We start from the raw sequence: 18,251 nt of genomic DNA, 5'->3' as shown, positions 1-18,251 counted from the left end.
TTAACAAGATCTCATGGAAGTCCAAAGTATTCAGCATGCCCAAATCGTAGACCACAAGGAACGATGCCAGCAAAGTTGCTGCCTCAAAAATTAGTGTCGCAAGCTCCTTCAAGGGCTTCATATCAGGGATGGAGATAATGATCTCTAACTTCACGTTGGGTGCATCACCCTTTCACTATGCTTCTTCTAAGCTATAGGTAGAATGCATCTCCTAGACCTCTTTTCTTGTTACTTGTTTGCTTGTGCTTCATAGCTATCCTCGTTAGCCTCTTCACTTCATTCTAGCCCACCGATTCACATTACGCCTCAAAGGGTTCAGGAAAACTCATTCGTCACTCAAAAAAGGTGCAGGTAGAAGGAATTTTTATGTTTGTAGATCGTCACACTGCTCTGATACCAATGTTGCATCTACTCAATCATAGAGGGCTATCTTTGCATTTTCCTCTCAATCACGGATTCCATGCCCTCCCTTCAGTTCCCTTCTTCTCCCACTTTCCATGTGGAGCTCTCCTTCCAAAATCCTCCCCCTTGCTTCGCACTTGCCACTTGGCTTATAGCTTTGGTGCCACATGTCCCACAAGGGACTCCTCTCTTTATAGCCATTTCTAGGACTCCATATGCACCACCTCATAAATTCCTAGGCCTAGGCATGACCCTAGACCCAAGCCCTGTGGGCCCAACTAATGCAAGTGCTACCAAGCCCTCTATCTTCTTGCCTTATACTGTGGTCATGGTATTATAGTTGATGTAACACATAGGCTTCACATTCTATTAAAAATTAGTATCAATAGGTCTTGAGCTCCGAATGCAATGATAAAAAAATAAATTCTACATACAACTGATTACTTTTCTTCATGCGATGGGATTGGCAATTCAACTCAAATATTCTAATGTCTAGCATTATAATCAAAAGCTAAGAACTCATTGACATAATTACCAGAATAAGGGTCTGGATATTGAGATTCCAGTCTATGGGTCCAAGTTCATTGCTTTGCTCTTTGATACAATTTTGCGACCACTAATTTTTGGAGTCATCACCAGTAATTTCTTAGGATCGTCCACCCAGGAAGATATGACCGTTATAGTTATTTCCACGGATTTACCATTCTTGGGACCCTTTTAGAGTAGACAATAGTGTTGGACTTGGAGTCTCTCATCCGTGAGGTTATTGAAGTTCCTCTACTTAGTCCTCAGGGATCTTCCATTTGTGGGTAGCTTTTAGCAGTTGCAGGTGACGAGACACTTAGGTCTACCACCCATGGGAATCGTCTAGGTTTAGTAGTTCTAGTACTAAGAATAGTCATAGTTTGATGAAATTTCAATAGTTCCAAGTAGTATGGTCAGTCAAGAAAGTGCATCATCAGTAGACTCCGAGACACCATTAGTAGCAGTGACCACATGTCTTCACCCTCACTTCCTTTGGGGTTCGGTCCATTCATCAAAGGTGTTCCTTAGGTGTATATTCATATTCTATGTGTGCTATCATTGAATTAGACACACTTACAAGTAGCAAATACATAGCCTTGCACTCATGAGATCTTGCACTCTTTCAGGAACCCATAGTGCCATGCATTTCTCAGTTCATTCGTGGGGCAATTATTTATCAGTTTCTCTAGGTGATGTCTATAGCTCAAGCTATTGCAGGTCCTAAAAGGGTACCAGATCTTTTGCACTCAACAATAGTCTCCATTCCAATGAGGCATCATCCCCCTTTTCAACATATATAGAGGTTTTCATATCCCGTAGTTCAAACTTTGACATAAAAGGATGTCATGGGTTAAGCCCAACCATGCCAACTGCCGATCAAGATGCGCACCATTTTGAGGGAGCCAAGAATCTGGCCGACTATGGAGCTTGTTGGCCATTTTTGAGGTAGGTCAACCTAGAGTTGTACAACAGACTACCTGCAGACTAAAGCTTATATAAGCATGCCTTATTTTCCATTCTAGACATTCCAATTCACCTCCTCTTGGATGCGCCCATTTCCAGGAGTCCATTAGCAACTAGCCCTTAGTTTACATGGGATGATGCATGCTTCATCACCATTCAGCCAGCTAGTTCTAGGCATCATCACCTCAGTCCATGCCTCCTTCAGTGGTGGTTCATCTCATGTAGGGTAGTTCAATTGTCCTAGTTTTGTTCTCTTGCTTTAGTCAGGGATTTCGCTTTCTTCCAAGTCATTTTACCCTTGTATTTGCAACCCTATTGGACAATTATATATTGGGAAATCATGCCATTTTGTAGTTATATAGTCAATTTTGTTACCTCCTTAGAGGTTCCCTATATTCCCCTCAACAGTCTCCCTCACTCATTTCATAGTTTCACAATGGTTTATGGGTATTCATTCGCTTCTACATTAGTTGCATTCATTCACCAAATAGATTGGAGATTGTGTGAGTTAGTCTCTCTTTTACTATTTTTGTTTTACAAGATTATCCGCAAGGTTGGGGAGGTAGCCTATCAATTGGAGCTCCTAGCACCTCCACAATCTACAATGTGTTTCATGTCTCCTTGCTGAAACCACATGTGGAACTGTGTGAGAAGTGCTTCTAGCGGTGCCACCCATGGATGAGGAGGGGCACATCCTCTATTTTCCTGAGTGCATTGTGGGGTTTAGAGATAGAGTACTCTGCAACAAGCTATACATGGAGTACCTCATTAAATGGAAAGGACTTCCTGTAGATGGACAATCATGGTAGCCAAAGAGCATTGTTCAGAAGTGTCTCTATCTTTTGCTTAATTGATAATCATTTTTTCTATCTTAGCACCCTTGTCCAGCAACCAAACCATGTATTTTTAAGGGAAATTTTATTTGGGAAGGGATGGTTGTAATGAAGGGGACGAAATGGGGGACTTTAGTGGGGTGGAGGACTATCTAAGTAAACTCCCACCATCCATTGTATTATCATGATTTGACATATTATCCTACTACTCTCTACTTCCTCCTCTTTTGCATCCTATGTGTCCTCTCTCTCTCCCTCTCTCCCTCTCTCCCTCTCTCTCTCTCTCTCTCTCTCTCTCTCTCTCTCACACACACACACACACACACACACACACACATGTCTAACTCCTCCCTCTCCCTAAGCCTCTCCCTTCTACCATCTTTGGCCCCTTTTCCAAATCTATGCTTGTCTCCTTTCTTGCATGAATCACTCTAAATCTGCAAGAAACCTTGTCGCACATCATTGTACAATAGAAGAGTGACATGTTGTAAGATATAAGAAAGGTTAGATAGAAGGATAACCTTGTACAATAGCAGAGTGAACCGTCATTGTACAATAGAAGTGTACAATAGAAGAGTGATATGTGGTAATCTGTAAAAAGGGTAGATAGAAGGATCAGCTTGACCAGTCAAAGTAGGAAATAGAAAATAAGTAGAGAATCTAACGCGAAAGAAGAGAGAAAAGAAAGAGAGGTGAGGGGGGCTCGATGAGGGGGGTGCTCAATGAGGCAGGAGGGAAAGGTTGGAGAGTGGAAGGCTGAAGGTAGCTGTAGGCTCAATGGCAAATAAGCAAATGGGGGAGCCTTACATATAGAGCAGACTACCCCGGTCGCGGTCCAAATGGTCTTAAAGGGCATGGGCCATTAGGAGAAGGTTGAAGGTAGCTGTAGGCTCAATGGCAAACAAGGGAATGGGGGATCCCTAGATATAGAGCAGACTGTCCCCCAATAGGGGGTCAGCCGGCCCAGATGGTTTAGAAGGGCATGGGCCATTAGGAGAAGGTTGAAGGCAGCTATAGGCTAAATGCCATATTAGGGTAGGTAGGTAGCCTTTACCTATTCTTTAGAATACTCACGGTCAAGAAAGCACAAACATCAAAAAATAAAATAGACAAGATAATCACAACAAAATAAAGAGTTCTGAGATTATTGCCGGCTAAATATCTTTTTGAGTAACAATGCCTTGAGAAACAATTAAATCCACTTAACATTTCTTCTCTTGTTTGTCGGTGGCCTTCATTCATTCATTTATTGATCGCTCCCTATATTTTATACTCTCATTTTTATCATGGAGCATATAAGTACTACTTTAAATTAAACTTAAATCCTACTATTTTATCAAATTTTAGAAGGGAAAAATAGAATGAGTAAGAATATGAATAGGAGACATGATGTGGGGTTCATCGAGACCCACTTCTCCTTACACAACTAGGTCATTGTTTGCTTGGGTATAGCCATTTTTGGTGAGGTTGAGGGACTTTTCTATATATAGGCATCTTGCATGACCCATAACTTATGCATTACTCAACGGAATTCAGCAAACTTTGTCTTCAAGTTGTAGTACACATTCTAAACTTGAACATGAGAGCAAAAAATTATGGAATAAGGATTTGGTAACGAGATTGTTAAAGCATTACAAGTGCTATGTTGCATGTGAAGCATGCATCCTGAAGACTATAGGATATAGTAATTTATTCAAAAACATCAAAATTTTGTTCTATACATACATGCAACCAAGTAATCATTCAAAAGTACACTATGTGAGCTTCTCCTTTGAGGTTCACCCCATATGAAGGTGCTTCCCTTCCCCCTAAGCTGGTTCATTCATGGGAACAGCAATCTTAGTGTAATCCTAGATGAATCTCCTATAGAATCATGACAAACCTAAGAATATATGTAATTCTTCTAGATTTGTAGGATGTGGCCATTCCAATATGGCCCTTACTTTGTCAGGGTTCATACAAACCTCTTCTTGTGATATTATATGTTCCAAGTATTTCACTTCTTTTACAAAGAATTCACTTTTGGATTCTTTAGCAAAGAGTGAATTATCTCGAAGCAGCTGGAACACTTTTCGCAAATGTTCCAAATGCTTTTTCCTGGTTTTACTATAAATAAGGATATGGCCTTAAGAAACTCTTCATAAGTGTCATGAAAGTTGTTGGAGCATTTTTTAATCCAATTGGCATTACTTTAAATTGATAATGCCCATACCTAGTACAAAATGATGTCTTAGGGACATCCTCTTCCCTAATTCATACTTGGTCTTAAATCAATTTTAGTAAAGTATTTTGACCCTTGCAATTGATCAAAGAGCTCATCAATGCGAAGCATAGGATACTTATTTTTTATGTTATTTAGTGCTTGGTAATCTATGCATAAATGCATAGTACCATCCTTTTTCTTTACCAGTAAAACTGGTGGAGACCAAGGTGAGCTATTTGGTTGAATTTGTCCCTTCTTAAGATATTCCATTAATTGTCTTTTGACCTCACGCTCCTCTATTTGACTAAGCCTATAAGGGGGTTTACAAACAGGGTTAGATCCATGAATTAAATCTATTTTATAATCTACTTCTCTCTCAGGGGGTAAACCATCATGCAAATCAAATGGAAAAACATCTTTAAATTCAAACATTAAATCATTGAAAGAAGATTTATACTTTTTAATATTATAAAAAATAATATTACTTCTTTCCAATACAGAAGACATAAAATCACCAATAAAAGTAAGTTCACAGAGATATACCTCGCATTCTTCTCGGTGTAGTAGTCTTCTAATTCCATCGAACAAATAAGAGTAGAGTTAGGCACATCATGTTCTCCTTGAATTTGAAAGACTCTACCCTCTTTTTCAAACATAATGGAGTTATTAAGATAACTCCACTGTAAGCTATGCCCAAGACTATACAGCCATTCTCAACCAAGCGCACTAAATATGTTCAGTTGAGATGCATGATTTGGAAATCCAAGGCATCCTGATAACCTTGAATATCCACCTCTACACCATGTATCATGGTGTACCAAACTTTTTTATCACTGCCCTTTGCCAAAGAGACCACATATTTATGGGCACCCGGACTCTTAGGCAATTTTAATTTCTTAACTAACAAGTAGTTCAAGAAATTATGTGTTGCACTATCATCGACCATCACTCTTAGTCTTTGCCCCTTAATTTTTCCATGCATTCTCATTAAATCATGAGGACCAAAGGTGGGTTGCCACATTGCCGATGATAGACAACACATGTGGGTGCTATCCCCATGATAGATCTCTACCTCAATGTACTTTTGAGTACCATTAAGCGGCAACACTTGCACATCATGTACTTGTTTTTGTGGAGGTCTATTTGGGGCTTTAGCTCCTGCTTGTTTTTTTAAAAGGGCAGTTCCAAGCAGCGTGGTCTTTGCCCAAACATTTGAAGCAAAGATTTTCTTGCCTGGCCCTTTCATAATCCTCTTTCTTCAAGAGAGGATAATTTTTTGTTTGAGGTTTCTTAGGTGGTACCTGAGGAACCTCCTTGTTAAAGTGCCCCTTCCTTTTCAAATTGGGAAACTTCTTGAACTTTGAAACAAAACCTGTTTGCTCTAAAGTTCCGACTTTGATCATCGTATATTTGGGCATACTTAATGGATTCCTCAAAGGTTTTAGGAGAATTTCTTTTCACCTCAACCTTATAAGTGTCTTTGAGGCCTCTCACAAAACCCCTTATTTTTTGGAATTCATCAATTCCCTTCACCTTAAGGACTACCTCCCTATAGTTCGCTATGTACTAGACTAGAGTGTTTTTACCAGTAGTGCAATTGTACCAAGCTTCCCATGCTCTTTCTAATTCGTTTTCTGGTAAAAACTCTTTTAGGAAGGCTTGTTCAAACTCAGTCCAATACCTAGGAATTCTATCATGTTCCTTGAGGCTCAAGACTTGCTTCCACGACTTGATTTTTAGGAGGAGTATTCCTGAGTCGATCGAAGTCTTGCCACTTTTGCAAGAACGTATTAATTACATCTTTATTATGCTCCTTTTCTTCCCCATTCAAAATTGGCGGTTTCAAGTCCTTAAGGATATTAGAGGTTTCTCTAAGTCGAGAGGTGGACCTCTCAACTTGATTAGGAGGAATTGATGATTTTTCTGTAATAGTTACTAATTGAGAATCGGATAACTTAGTTATGGCTTTAGCTAGGGTTTTCAATATATCACTGATAACTCCTAGCTATGTTTCTATATTTTGCATTCGAGTTTCAAGTTTAGTGAATTCCATATACGGAATTCCATAATCACCGTAGTCTATGTCATTCATTTCCACGTTATCATCTTGAGTTTCAATTTGTACCTCCTCATGTGTTTCCTCTCGAACTATCGCTTTTTCTTTTCTAGCCCTTTCCTCGGCCTCTCTAACCATATCATCCCTTTCTAGAATTGTCATTTTAAAGATGTGTATTTCCAAAAATTTTAAAGTAAAGCGCTTTATGTCAAAGAGAAAAATATGATGTCCACTTCCCTGATATTTGTTTGAGGCTTTGAATTCGCTTTTGAAGCCGACGCGTCCTTCTATTCTGCAAGCGATCCTCACTTTCGATTCCGCTTTTGCGCTTCCCTCGATGTTAAACTCCGAAGTCCCACTTTTAATTTTCTTTCTTAGTTATGGCAAGGCTTTGGAAAGAGAGGGGTTCAAAGGGGGCATATATGCCTTGCTTAGTTATGGTGAGTCTTTGAAAAGAGAGTAGTTCAAAGGGGGCATAAATGCCTTGCTTATGTGGACTTTTCAAAGGTCTAAAGACCTTAGACGATGTGGCTTATCTTCCTCTATGCAATTTTGTGCATTTCAGGTTGAGCTCGGCTACTCCTTCACGTCAGGATTACCGGTGCCCTATGACATAGCCCATTCATCTACTCCTTTGAGTCGAGTGTCTCCTTTCTGTTCTGCATTGCAGCGTCTGGATTTCATATGCATAGCTTGAATTATCTGTCAACCCATGTGTTGTTGCAATGAGCCCCAAAAGAATGTCACCAAATGAGAGAGAGACAACACTATGGCATCAAGATGGAGAGACAACGCTATGGCATCAAGATGGAGGGACAAAAGGTGCACACTGCTCTGATACCAATGTTGCATCTACTCAATCATAGAGGTTCTTTGCATTTTCCTCCCAACCATGGCTTCCGTGCCCTCCCTTCGGTTCCCTTTTTCTCCCACTTTCCATGTGGAGCTCTCCTTCTAAAATCCTCCCCCTTGCTCTGCACTTGCCAATTGGCTTATAGCTTTGGTGCCACATGTCCCACAAGGGACTCCTCTCTTTATAGCCCTCTCCAGGACTCCATATGCACCACCTCATAAATGCCTAGGTCTAGGCATGACCCTAGACCCAAGTCCTTTAGCCCCTACTAATGCAAGTGCTGCCAAGCCCTCTAGCTTCTCGCCTTATACAATGGTCATGGTATTATAGTTGATGTAACACATAGGCTTCATAATCCATAAAAAATTAGTATCGATATGTCTTGAGCTCTAAATGCAGTGATAAAACAACAAATGCTTCATACAACTAATTACTTTTCTTCATGCGATGGGATTGGCATTTCAACTCAAATATTCTAATGTCTGGCATTATAATCAAAAGCCAAGAACTCACTGACATAATTACCAAAACAAGGGCTTGGATATTGAGAGTCCAAGCTACAGGTCCAAGTCCATTGCTTTGTTCTTTGATACAATTTTGTGACCACTAATTTTTGGAGTCATCACCAGTAATTTCTTAGGATCGTCCACCCAAGAATATATGACCACCATAGTTATTTCTACGGATTTACCATTCTTGGGACCCTTTTATAGTGGACAATAGTGTTGGACTTGGAGTCTCTCATCTGTGAGGTTATTGAAGTTTCTCTACTTAGTCCTCAGGGATCTTCCATCTATGGATAGCTTTTAGCAGTTGCAAGTGATGAGACACTTAGGTCTACCACCCATGGGAACCATCTAGGTTTAGCAGTTCTAGTTACTAAGAGCCTCAATGGTGTGCAAGTTTATTTAAAGATTCAACTTATATGCATACATTGCATTTGAAAGACAATTGAATAAGGAATAAAAATGGCATGTGTATATCTTACCCCGCTAGCTCAAGGCTTTCTACTTACAAAATATATGTGTACTCCCTATCTAGTATTACATTTTATTGCTTCTAGTAGCTCAAGGATTTCTACTTACAAAATATTTATGTACTCCCTATCTATTATTACATTTTACAAGCAATAAATAATGTAAAAATACATGTGATTTTACCTAGACCATAAAGTTTATACTAAACCAAATTACTTTTTAGCACAAATTAGTTTCAACCAAGGATTAATAATTATTACTTTTCCATTTTGATGGAGACTATAATGTGTAAAGATAAAATATCCAATGCAAAAGATTACCGAGGGAGCTGCCGTTCTCGGGAGAATCTGAATGCCAAAGACAACCGATGGAGTAAGTCTGGAGCTCACCATGTATGACCCCCCCCCCAAAACGACCACCACCACCATCCCGTGGCAACATGCGCATCCCCCCTCCCTCCCCCTTTGTGGGCATGTGCAACACCCCTTCGCCCTTGTGCGACAAGCCCCCCCCATCACCCCCACCCCTCTTGCCTTCCTTAATAGTACATTATGAAAAGATGCTCTTGATGCGTATTCTTGATTTAGGGTGAACCTCATTTTTTTGGATGCATTGCATGACCTCCCATGATGATCAAATGAGGAAACTAGATGAAAAATCAACAAAATGTATGATCGTTGGTTATAGTGAACAAAGAAAACCCCATAAGCTATAGGATCTAGTTAATAGGAAAACATAATCTCTAGAGATGTACTATTTGATGAGGATTCAAAATGGAAAACATCCTATCTCAAGCAATGATGATAACAAAAAAGGGGATATTGATGTGAGAAACAAGAACAAGCGAAAGAACAAAATGGACTAATAAAAAACCATAATCTAGTTATATGATAGAATTAGTTGACTAATCGAAATCTTTCGTCTCATATTAGTTGACTAATTGAAATCTTTTAGTCTCACATTAGTTGTCTAATTGAAATCTTTCGTCTCATGTTAGTTGTCAAATCGAAATCTTTCGTCTCACATTATGGTCCTTGGTGTGTCAAAGGTCACGATCTAGTCACATAGCTGAGAAAACATTGCCCAAGTAGCTTTCTAGAGAAGATTAACAATTCAATAGATTACACATAGATTACATCTCAAAGACTCCTTTTCTTTACATTACATCTCAAGGACTCCTTTCCTTCAAGGGGCTGGTTCCATATTGCTTTGAGTAGGTCGCCTTGTTGAGCTTCCTGATTGTAGGCTCAGCCCTGCTTGCTCCTTTTGAGAATGGGGCCGGTTCCTTCCTTCAGGGGCTTGGCCCCTCCCTTCATGCCGCTTCCTCTTTCCTTGATTTGAGCTTCCTAGTTACAGGCTCGGCCCTTCTTTCTCCTTTCTTGAAGGTGGCTAATTCCTCCCATTCACGATCCTTTTCCTCGTAGTCACAGGCTCGGTCTTGGCATTCTTCAATTTAAGCTCCTTGTCTTTTGCATCTTTTGCCCAAATGGCAATTTGAGCTTAAGCATCTACTTTCTCATCGTAGATAGCTATAGTAGGCAGGCACATTTGATCTGTCCATAACCTAGGCAATGGCAAATGGCATTCTCTACATAGCGATTTTGCATGCACAAACACCCCAAAGCAAAAAACGTGCAAAGGGTGGTAGCACGCATTAGGAAAAAAGGGAGCTCATTTTGGGGCCTTTTAGGTTTAGAAAAATAGGCTCCTGACCAATCAGAAGAGGGCCAACATAACGTTGGAAAAATACCATGTGGCTATTTGGGACACTAACTTAGAGTACTCCATGCAAGCTTGATAGACCTCAAGATGTTTACCTCGCACCTTGCGTATAGAGGCCAATAACTACTGGAGAGAAAACAAGAATAAATATATATTTGGTTTATGATCTATGTTGGTTGGTTTGAAAATATTTGAAAAAGTGGAAGTTGGTTTTCTTCTTGTCAATCATACACATGAAGATATAGATCAAATATTTAGTGTTATCTCTAGCGAGTTAAAGTCAAGGGATATTTTGACATTGGAGGATATGATGTCTCGAATTGGGAAAAACGACTATAATGGAGCATTCCAAACCGGCATGCCTTCCTACGTGAACACCACGTTTGTCCCCCTCATCATTCAAATACTCTGTTTGCGCTTGTATTCACAAGTAGCCTTATTTATGTAATATACGCTCCACTACACATTCACAAAAAATGGCTATCTTGGATGGTAAAGGTTGACAGACTTTACTTTGTGGGACCCGGGTTCAATTCCTGTGCAGCATGTAGATTGGTGGAGGTATTGCAGACATTCAATTGGTCGTGCATATGAGGCCACCCGAAAATTTTGGGTTGCCCGTCCATGACTCGGATTCCACGTCAGTTTTTTTTGTTGTGGGGGCGGGTGGATGAGTGTGAGGCTTGGCTACACACCAAACGACGCCCAAGGTTAGGCGTCCGTTTGGACCTATAGAAAGCCACCATTTAAGGTCTAGGTGGGCACCTCTTTACACATATAGCGCCGAAGATTAGACCTTTAAATCCAATGTGGAGTCAACCTCATGCGTTGAGAAAGGCCTTCCTAGGGTAGCCTTGGCTGCCTACGGATGGGTAGGGTTGGATTCAGCCAATCACCCTCACGATTTGGGTCTCCAAGCTCCACGCCCACCCGGGCCCTCACTTTTACAAAAGGGGTTTGTACGTGGGCACTCATTTTTTTAATGATATCACGATGGGCGACTGGTGGGTAATGGCGGGCACCGATTCCAATCCGCCCATGAATGTTTTTCGGTGCTCAAACTTTGGGCACCGTTTGGCAATGTGTAAAAACAGCCGAAAGAGGCTACAATGTCATTTCGGGGCTAAAGTTGACCCACGCTAACACTGGGCTTGACCCAGGAGCAAACCCAGGTCACTCTGAACCAAACCCCCCTTGAACTTGGAGCACGCTCGAGAGTCCAAACGCTAGGGCTAATGGCTTGATATGTTAACAGCTTGAAATGCTCGAAAATCTTCTTTTTTTGGTTTCATCTTCACGAAACCCTTCCTTTCATCTTTTTTTCCGTTTCTGTACCATAGGGTTCTCTCGCACACTGAAATTCCACCTGATTCTCCCCCCAAATCCATTTGCTTCCCGGCATCGCACCTCCGGGATTGCAATCCGTCCATAAACGGGAGAATTTTCAGTGCACCACGCGCAGTTTTTGTTCTTTCAGAGGGACGAATTTCGGCTTCCTGCATCTCCGGCATTGCAATTCGTCCATAATTTTCAGTGCACAGAAGAGCAAGTTTTGTTTCTCTCAGCGGAAGAATTCCCGCTGCGAGCATCTCGGGGATTGCATTCGCGGCGAATTTCAGTGCGCGAAGAGCAAAATCTGTTCTGTCAGAGGAAGAATTCCGGCTTCCTGCATCTCGGGGATTGCATTTGTCCATAGAACGGGAGAATTTCAGTGCGCGAAGAGCAAGTTTTGTCTTTTCAGGAGGAAGGATTCCGTCTTCGAGCATCTCGGGGATTGGAAAATTTCAGTGCACGAAGAGCAAGTTTTGTCTTTCCAGAGGAAGAATTCCGGCTTCAGTCCGCCCTGTGTACAATAACCTTTTACTGATACGGCCGAGTTTTCTCTGTCAAGCTGCTGCAATTAACGGAAATTTCCTCCTCGGCGAGCCTCCATAAGCGGCCTTCTGTACAATAGGCTTTCTTCTTCTGTGTCTACAGCTGCAAGTTCTCCTCGTTTGCTAGAGAACTTTCTCATCATAGAGAGAAGAAATTCAGCTGCGAGTTTACCACGTAGTCCGACTGTGTACTATAGTGCAGCTCTGTATCGGAATCTTTCTGGGAGCACTTTTAAATGAGAACTATATACCTTCTTAGTCTACGACCTCTCCTGCTGGTATAATTCGCTGTGCGACGCTCAGCACAGTAAGGAAGTTTTGTGGGAGAACAGAGTTGTTATTGGCAGCGCTTGACAGTCGCCTTCGGTGTACTCATCAGGGGGCAAGAGAGCGGGTTTAGTGGCTGGACTTTTGACGCCAGATTTTTGGGTAGTTTTTGCTCGTAGTTTTATCGAGGGATTGCCTTTCTGTCAGGGAGGTTAAGTTGAGAAATAGGAGAATTCAAACCTTTGGTGCGGGCGTCGTTTTTGCACAATTTCCGGCTCTGTCCCCTACTTGGCGAGGATATCTGCAGCAATGGATCCGTCTAGAAAGCATCTTGGTTTCTCTAACGACGAGTTTGAAGGCAGAACCATCGATACAACTCACAATACTTCTTCAAACGCACCTGAAAATGGGCGCCATAGTGTCTGGGACAGTGTTCCTGAAGAGTTGGTGGCTAGAATACTCGCGCTTCTTCCTTTTTCGACCATCTATCTTGCCCGAGGTGTTTGTAGGAAATGGCGATCTGTTATATGGTCCCCCCTTTTTTTTTCGTTGTGCAAGTTGCAGCCGTCAAGAATGCCCTGGTTGCTTGAATTTCAGCAGCATATGTATAATCAAGCCTGGGCTTACGATCTTGCCGGATGTCAGTGGTTTCATCTGAAATTCTTCTTCCTTCCAGAGAATGCTAGCGTTGTGGCTGCTTCAGGAGGGTTAGTTTGCTTGGGTCGTGTTACTGAAGAAGGGTACACTCTCTTCCTTTGCAATCCTTTGACGAAAGAGTGGAAAAAACTGCCACCGATCCCTTTGAAGCCTGGCCTTGTTTTGGTGGACGTGGATCAGCAGTCAAACCTCTACAAGGTCATTGCTTTAGTTCTAAGGGGGCAGGTTGGTGCTGGCAGTCTGAGGCCCACCGGTTCAGTTTTTCTTTTCGATGCAAAGCTTGGAGACTGGAGAGAGACCATTGGTACTCCAGCAGAATTACATACGACCAGTCTCTGGGACGCCACAGTGTCTGAAGGGGTTCTCTACTGTTTGACCACAGAGCAAGGGATCAAGGCTTATGATCTTGATGGTGGAGTCTGGAGCCAAATTACAATTGGTCGCAATATGCAACAGCAACGACTCAATCGAGTCGGCCTTCAACTTGGGCATCAGCCCTCTGTACAGGATTCATATATTTTAGATCGTCAAGGGCAACTCGCTATGGTGACAAGTTATGCCAATTTAAGAAAAATACATGTGAATGAGTTTGACATGAATGCGAGGGGCTGGAGGACACACCATTCTTCAGCAGCTGCAGGCAATGTAATATGTGCTGGGCGCTTCTCATCTTTGTGCTTAACCATGCCGCAAGATGGAAGCAATGTGTACCTTGTGCAGTCTGGGAGCAATAAGCACTATTGTGTGGCTTCGAGGTCATGGCATGAGTTACCCAGAAGCCCCCTAACAAGGCACAAGATACAGGGTGAAGAGATTATGGTGACAGGACTTTGGTTTGAACCACGGGTAGATGCCACTGCCCAGGTGACATTGAACTCAGTTGGAAAAGTACGTAATTTCTTATTTGGGATGTGCTTATTCGCTCATATTTATTGCTTACGTCAGTTTTGCTAGGTGTAGCTTGGTGAATATTTTGTTTTAATTTACATGATAATTTTTAGATTAATTATGTTTACGTTTCTGTTATACTAGCAGACATTGTTACCTTGTTAAATTCTCATTCAGGTTGCGTACAAGTGACATTGTGATCAATTCTTCACTGCATTTTAAAGATAAACTTTGATCTCTATGTTTAGCTGTACATCTATGCTTTGAGTTACATTGTATGAGAGTACATGAGTGATAGAGAATAAGTTCACTTCACAATTTTGGCAATTGGTGTCCCACATGTTTGAAACCTCGTTGACTAGAAGCTAATTGGACCTTCGGGAGTTGAAGGGAAGATATGCATGAGCCTAGGGTAGTCTTCAAGATAGAGCTAGATATCATGCTAAACATAAGAGATCACCGGACAAGAGGGCATTTGTGGATTCCCAAGACTATATGAGGATGCTCATGCGAACATCCTATGTCTTCATAGTATTATAGACCGCATATGATCAGCTGGCCTATTGGTGAGATTATCTGAGTTTACTTGCGTATATTCTCTGCTGTACTTTTCTGAGTTAGATTGGAGAGAGTTTCCTAGATCTGTCTGCTGCTGTTGACGTTGAAGTTTCAGTACCTCTGTGTCTAACGGGGGCAGTAGGGCTGACTTCTCCTTAAATGAGAAGTATGCAGGGAAGTGATACCTGCAGGGGTGATGAGAGAGAGCGACAAGCTGCCATGTGGGCAGCACATGGGCTGCCACTGGGGCAGCATATGATATGGTTTCTTATGTTTTATTTAGCCCACCCTTCAGGGCAGATCTGTCCTTCATTTGGGGCTGCGCATGGTCCCTGAAGTAGGGCTGGAAGGTAGCCAATACATGGCCCAATCTGTGGGGCATATGGTGCTGAAATTGGTCCAACAAAATGGGCAGATTTGTGCTTAGCATGTGGGTCTTTTATAGACCCCAAAGACTGCTCTGGTCGGCCAGAACAGGTCAGCTGGGCAAAGGAGCATGTTGGCGAACCAATCAGGGTCGGCCCACAGACCTGTTCGGGAATTGGAGAGACCAGTCGGGCTGTAGAAGGCCTGGTGCCCCCCTTTCGGCCCCCCCCCCCCCCCCCAAAAAAAAAAAAAAAAAAACCCATCATTCATTAAAGATTGAGTGAATTGTTTCTGATCATCATTTCTATTTTGTTGCTATTAGCCTTGTAATTCTCCATAGTCACTGGACCAAGCTGCCTTAACAGTTCGCAACATGAGAATGATCCTTCCTTGTATATTAAGAGTCGGCTGCATAGGACTGAGAGGAACTCTCAGTCTCATTTGACTACTTTTTGATTAACCTTCTCCTTGAGTGCTAGCCTTTGTCACGGCTTAGTCCGCCCTTCACATCCGGAGTGCCAACAGGAACGCAGTACGAAGATCTTTGTATAAATGGATGCTCAAGTATGTGTGGGTGAGTGGATTTGTATGTGAGAGCATGCGTTTGTACTATGGTCTACAGCCACTGTTGGGCGCTGATGATGTCAGTGGGGATGTCATAGTAGCTAGTTCCTGCTATGTGTGATGGAGTTCCCTTCACCTCCGGAGTGCCGACAGAAACTCAGTATGAAGACTTTGTATAAATGGATGCTCAAGTATGTGTGGGTGTGTGGATTTGTATGTGGCTGAGTTTGCCCTTCACCTCCGGAGTGCCGACAGAAACTCAGTACGAAGACTTTGTATAAATGGATGCTCAAGTCTGTGTGGGTGTGTGGATTTGTATGTGTGAGAGGATATTTTTATACTATGGTCTACACCCACTGTTGTGTGCTGATGACGTCAGTAGGGATGTCATAGTAGCTAGTCCTTGCTATGCATGATGGAGTTTATGGTTTTCAATCTTATGAGTGACTATCGTGAGATTGAAACTGCACTATGTTGTGTTTTAGAGGATGAGTTTGGGAATGTGCCTTGATTCATATAGGTATATAAAAATCTATGAAACATCTCATCACCTGGCACTACTCACTCTTTAGTGCTAGCCTTTGTCATGGCTGAGTTTGCCCTTCACCTCCGGAGTGCCGACAGAAACTCAGTACGAAGACGACGTATAAATGGATGCTCAAGTCTGTGTGGGTGTGTGGATTTGTATGTGTGAGAGCATATTTTTATACTATGGTCTACACCCACTGTTGGGTGCTGATGACGTCAGTAGGGATGTCATAGTAGCTAGTCCCTGCTATGCATGATGGAGTTTATGGTTTTCAATCTTATGAGTGACTATCGTGAGATTGAAACTGCACTATGTTGTGTTTTAGAGGATGAGTTTGGGAATGTTCCTGGATTCATCTAGGTATATAAAAATCTATGAAACATCTCATCACCTGGTACTACTCACTGTAAAGTCAGGTATAGACCATGCAGTCAATGCGAAGGCAAATGCATTGTTTGTCTCAAGCATGGACAGGGAGGGCTGCATTTCCAACCAGTTGGCCTAGCCAGGTTAGCCAAATGGACTGATGAATCAATTTGCCATTGCTGATTAGTATATGTGAAGTGGTGGCTGACTTACTGCCTGCCATACCTGACAAGTTGACTGCCATGTTGGCTGTGTCACACTGCAATAACCTGGAGATCAAGGTGGCAGAAATGTAAACATTCTTTTGTGGCAAGAAGGGGGAAAAGAGGGGGTTGGTTTGGGAGGCAGCAAGAAACTATTTACTTCTCTTTCAATACGAAGGCTTCTAATTCCCAAGATAATAGATTGTTGCCCTAGATGTATGATTGGAAACCATAATTTTTACAAACTTAGGTATTGGTGCTTGATCAAAATCCTTGCTTGCTTTTGCTTTTTCCAAGCTTTTGAACCCCAAAGCGCCCCCCCCCCCCCAAAAAAAAAAAACAAAACAAAAAAAGCCGCAACACACACACACACACACACACCCACACACCCTACCACCTACACCTTTCCTGGTTTTGTAGAGTCTGAATTTGTAACAGTACATTAAAGCATGATGGTACTTTGGGTGAAGCAAGTCTGAAAGTTGGCTTTGGAATGCAGGTGGACTAGAAAAGTTGCAGTCATTGAGGCTCAAGGTCTATGGCTGCAAATTTCAGTGGGGCATGTCTTTCAGGCAGTCATTGTGGTTTGATTTGCATTGACATCCGGATGGTTGGCTTATGCCCCTTTTAAACTCAGTGATTTTTCCTAGCAGAAACACAGCTGGCATTACTTTATTCAGTCTTGGAGTGCAAGGGAAATGGAGCCTCACTGGAATTACTGGGATTGAGGCAGGTCTCATGCACCCTGTGGTGAGGATATTGGTGGTACATTGTCAGCTGGGCATACACGGAGGCCTATGTGTAAAGTGAATATGCAGTCAACAGAAAGCGGAGGGGAAGTACCTGAGTTTTCTGTAATAGTATCTTCATTCATGGGTAGAGTGGACGTTTGATGAAAGTTTTGACAAAGTGACGATAAATTATTTAGATCACACTTATGGCTTTACTTTGTGGGTGTGTGTCACTCAGCATTGTGTATTTAACTTTAAAGGCCATTGTAAAGGTATTCTGGGTAGAATTGAGCACCATAAGACTTCAGATTAAAAAGCGATAGTTGGTACCCTTGCTACAGCAAGGAAAACAGTTCCGTGTTTTCCATTTTATGCAGGAACGGATGCTTGATTGAAAATATTGGCCAGCTTTTAATAGTTTCCTTATCTCCTGTATTTATGAACCCCTCTCAGGAATTGATCCTGTCTGAAAACGGGCAGCAAATGATAAATATTGAAAACAAAAGTCCATGCGACTCTTTAAGTCTAGATTGATGTGTGGTCTGACAATCTGGGCTGCTCATACAGTACTTTGTTGTCTTTTCATTATTAATACAAGTCAGCTCTCGGATTACTGTGCTGCTCATACAATGCTCTGTTGTCTTTCCAATGTTAGTACGAGCCATCTCTCTGGCGTCACCACAAATGCTTCCATGAGGTGCATCATGAATTATT

General features: G+C 42.0%; 1 protein-coding gene across 1 annotated transcript; it reads left to right on the top strand.

Moving 5' to 3' along the window:
* Window positions 1-11,830: 11,830 nt before the first annotated feature.
* On the top strand, window positions 11,831-17,952 carry LOC147884850 (F-box only protein 6-like). Its single transcript, XM_087397597.1, has 2 exons — window positions 11,831-14,220; window positions 17,306-17,952. Exons 1-2 carry the CDS (start codon window positions 12,985-12,987, stop codon window positions 17,312-17,314), a joined length of 1,245 nt encoding a protein of 414 aa, XP_087253723.1. The 5' UTR covers window positions 11,831-12,984; the 3' UTR covers window positions 17,315-17,952.
* Window positions 17,953-18,251: the final 299 nt, after the last annotated feature.

Source organism: Dipteris shenzhenensis, chromosome 26 (assembly GCF_047967505.1).
Source record: "Dipteris shenzhenensis isolate YYH24624 ecotype China chromosome 26, Dip_SZ_1.0, whole genome shotgun sequence".
Lineage (NCBI taxonomy): Eukaryota > Viridiplantae > Streptophyta > Polypodiopsida > Gleicheniales > Dipteridaceae > Dipteris > Dipteris shenzhenensis.
This window is presented reverse-complemented; position numbering and strand designations above follow the sequence as displayed.

Coding starts and splice junctions, on each gene's coding strand:
- LOC147884850 (XM_087397597.1), top strand. CDS start 12,985: ATGGATCCGTCTAGAAAGCATCTTGGTTTCTCTAACGACGAGTTTGAA.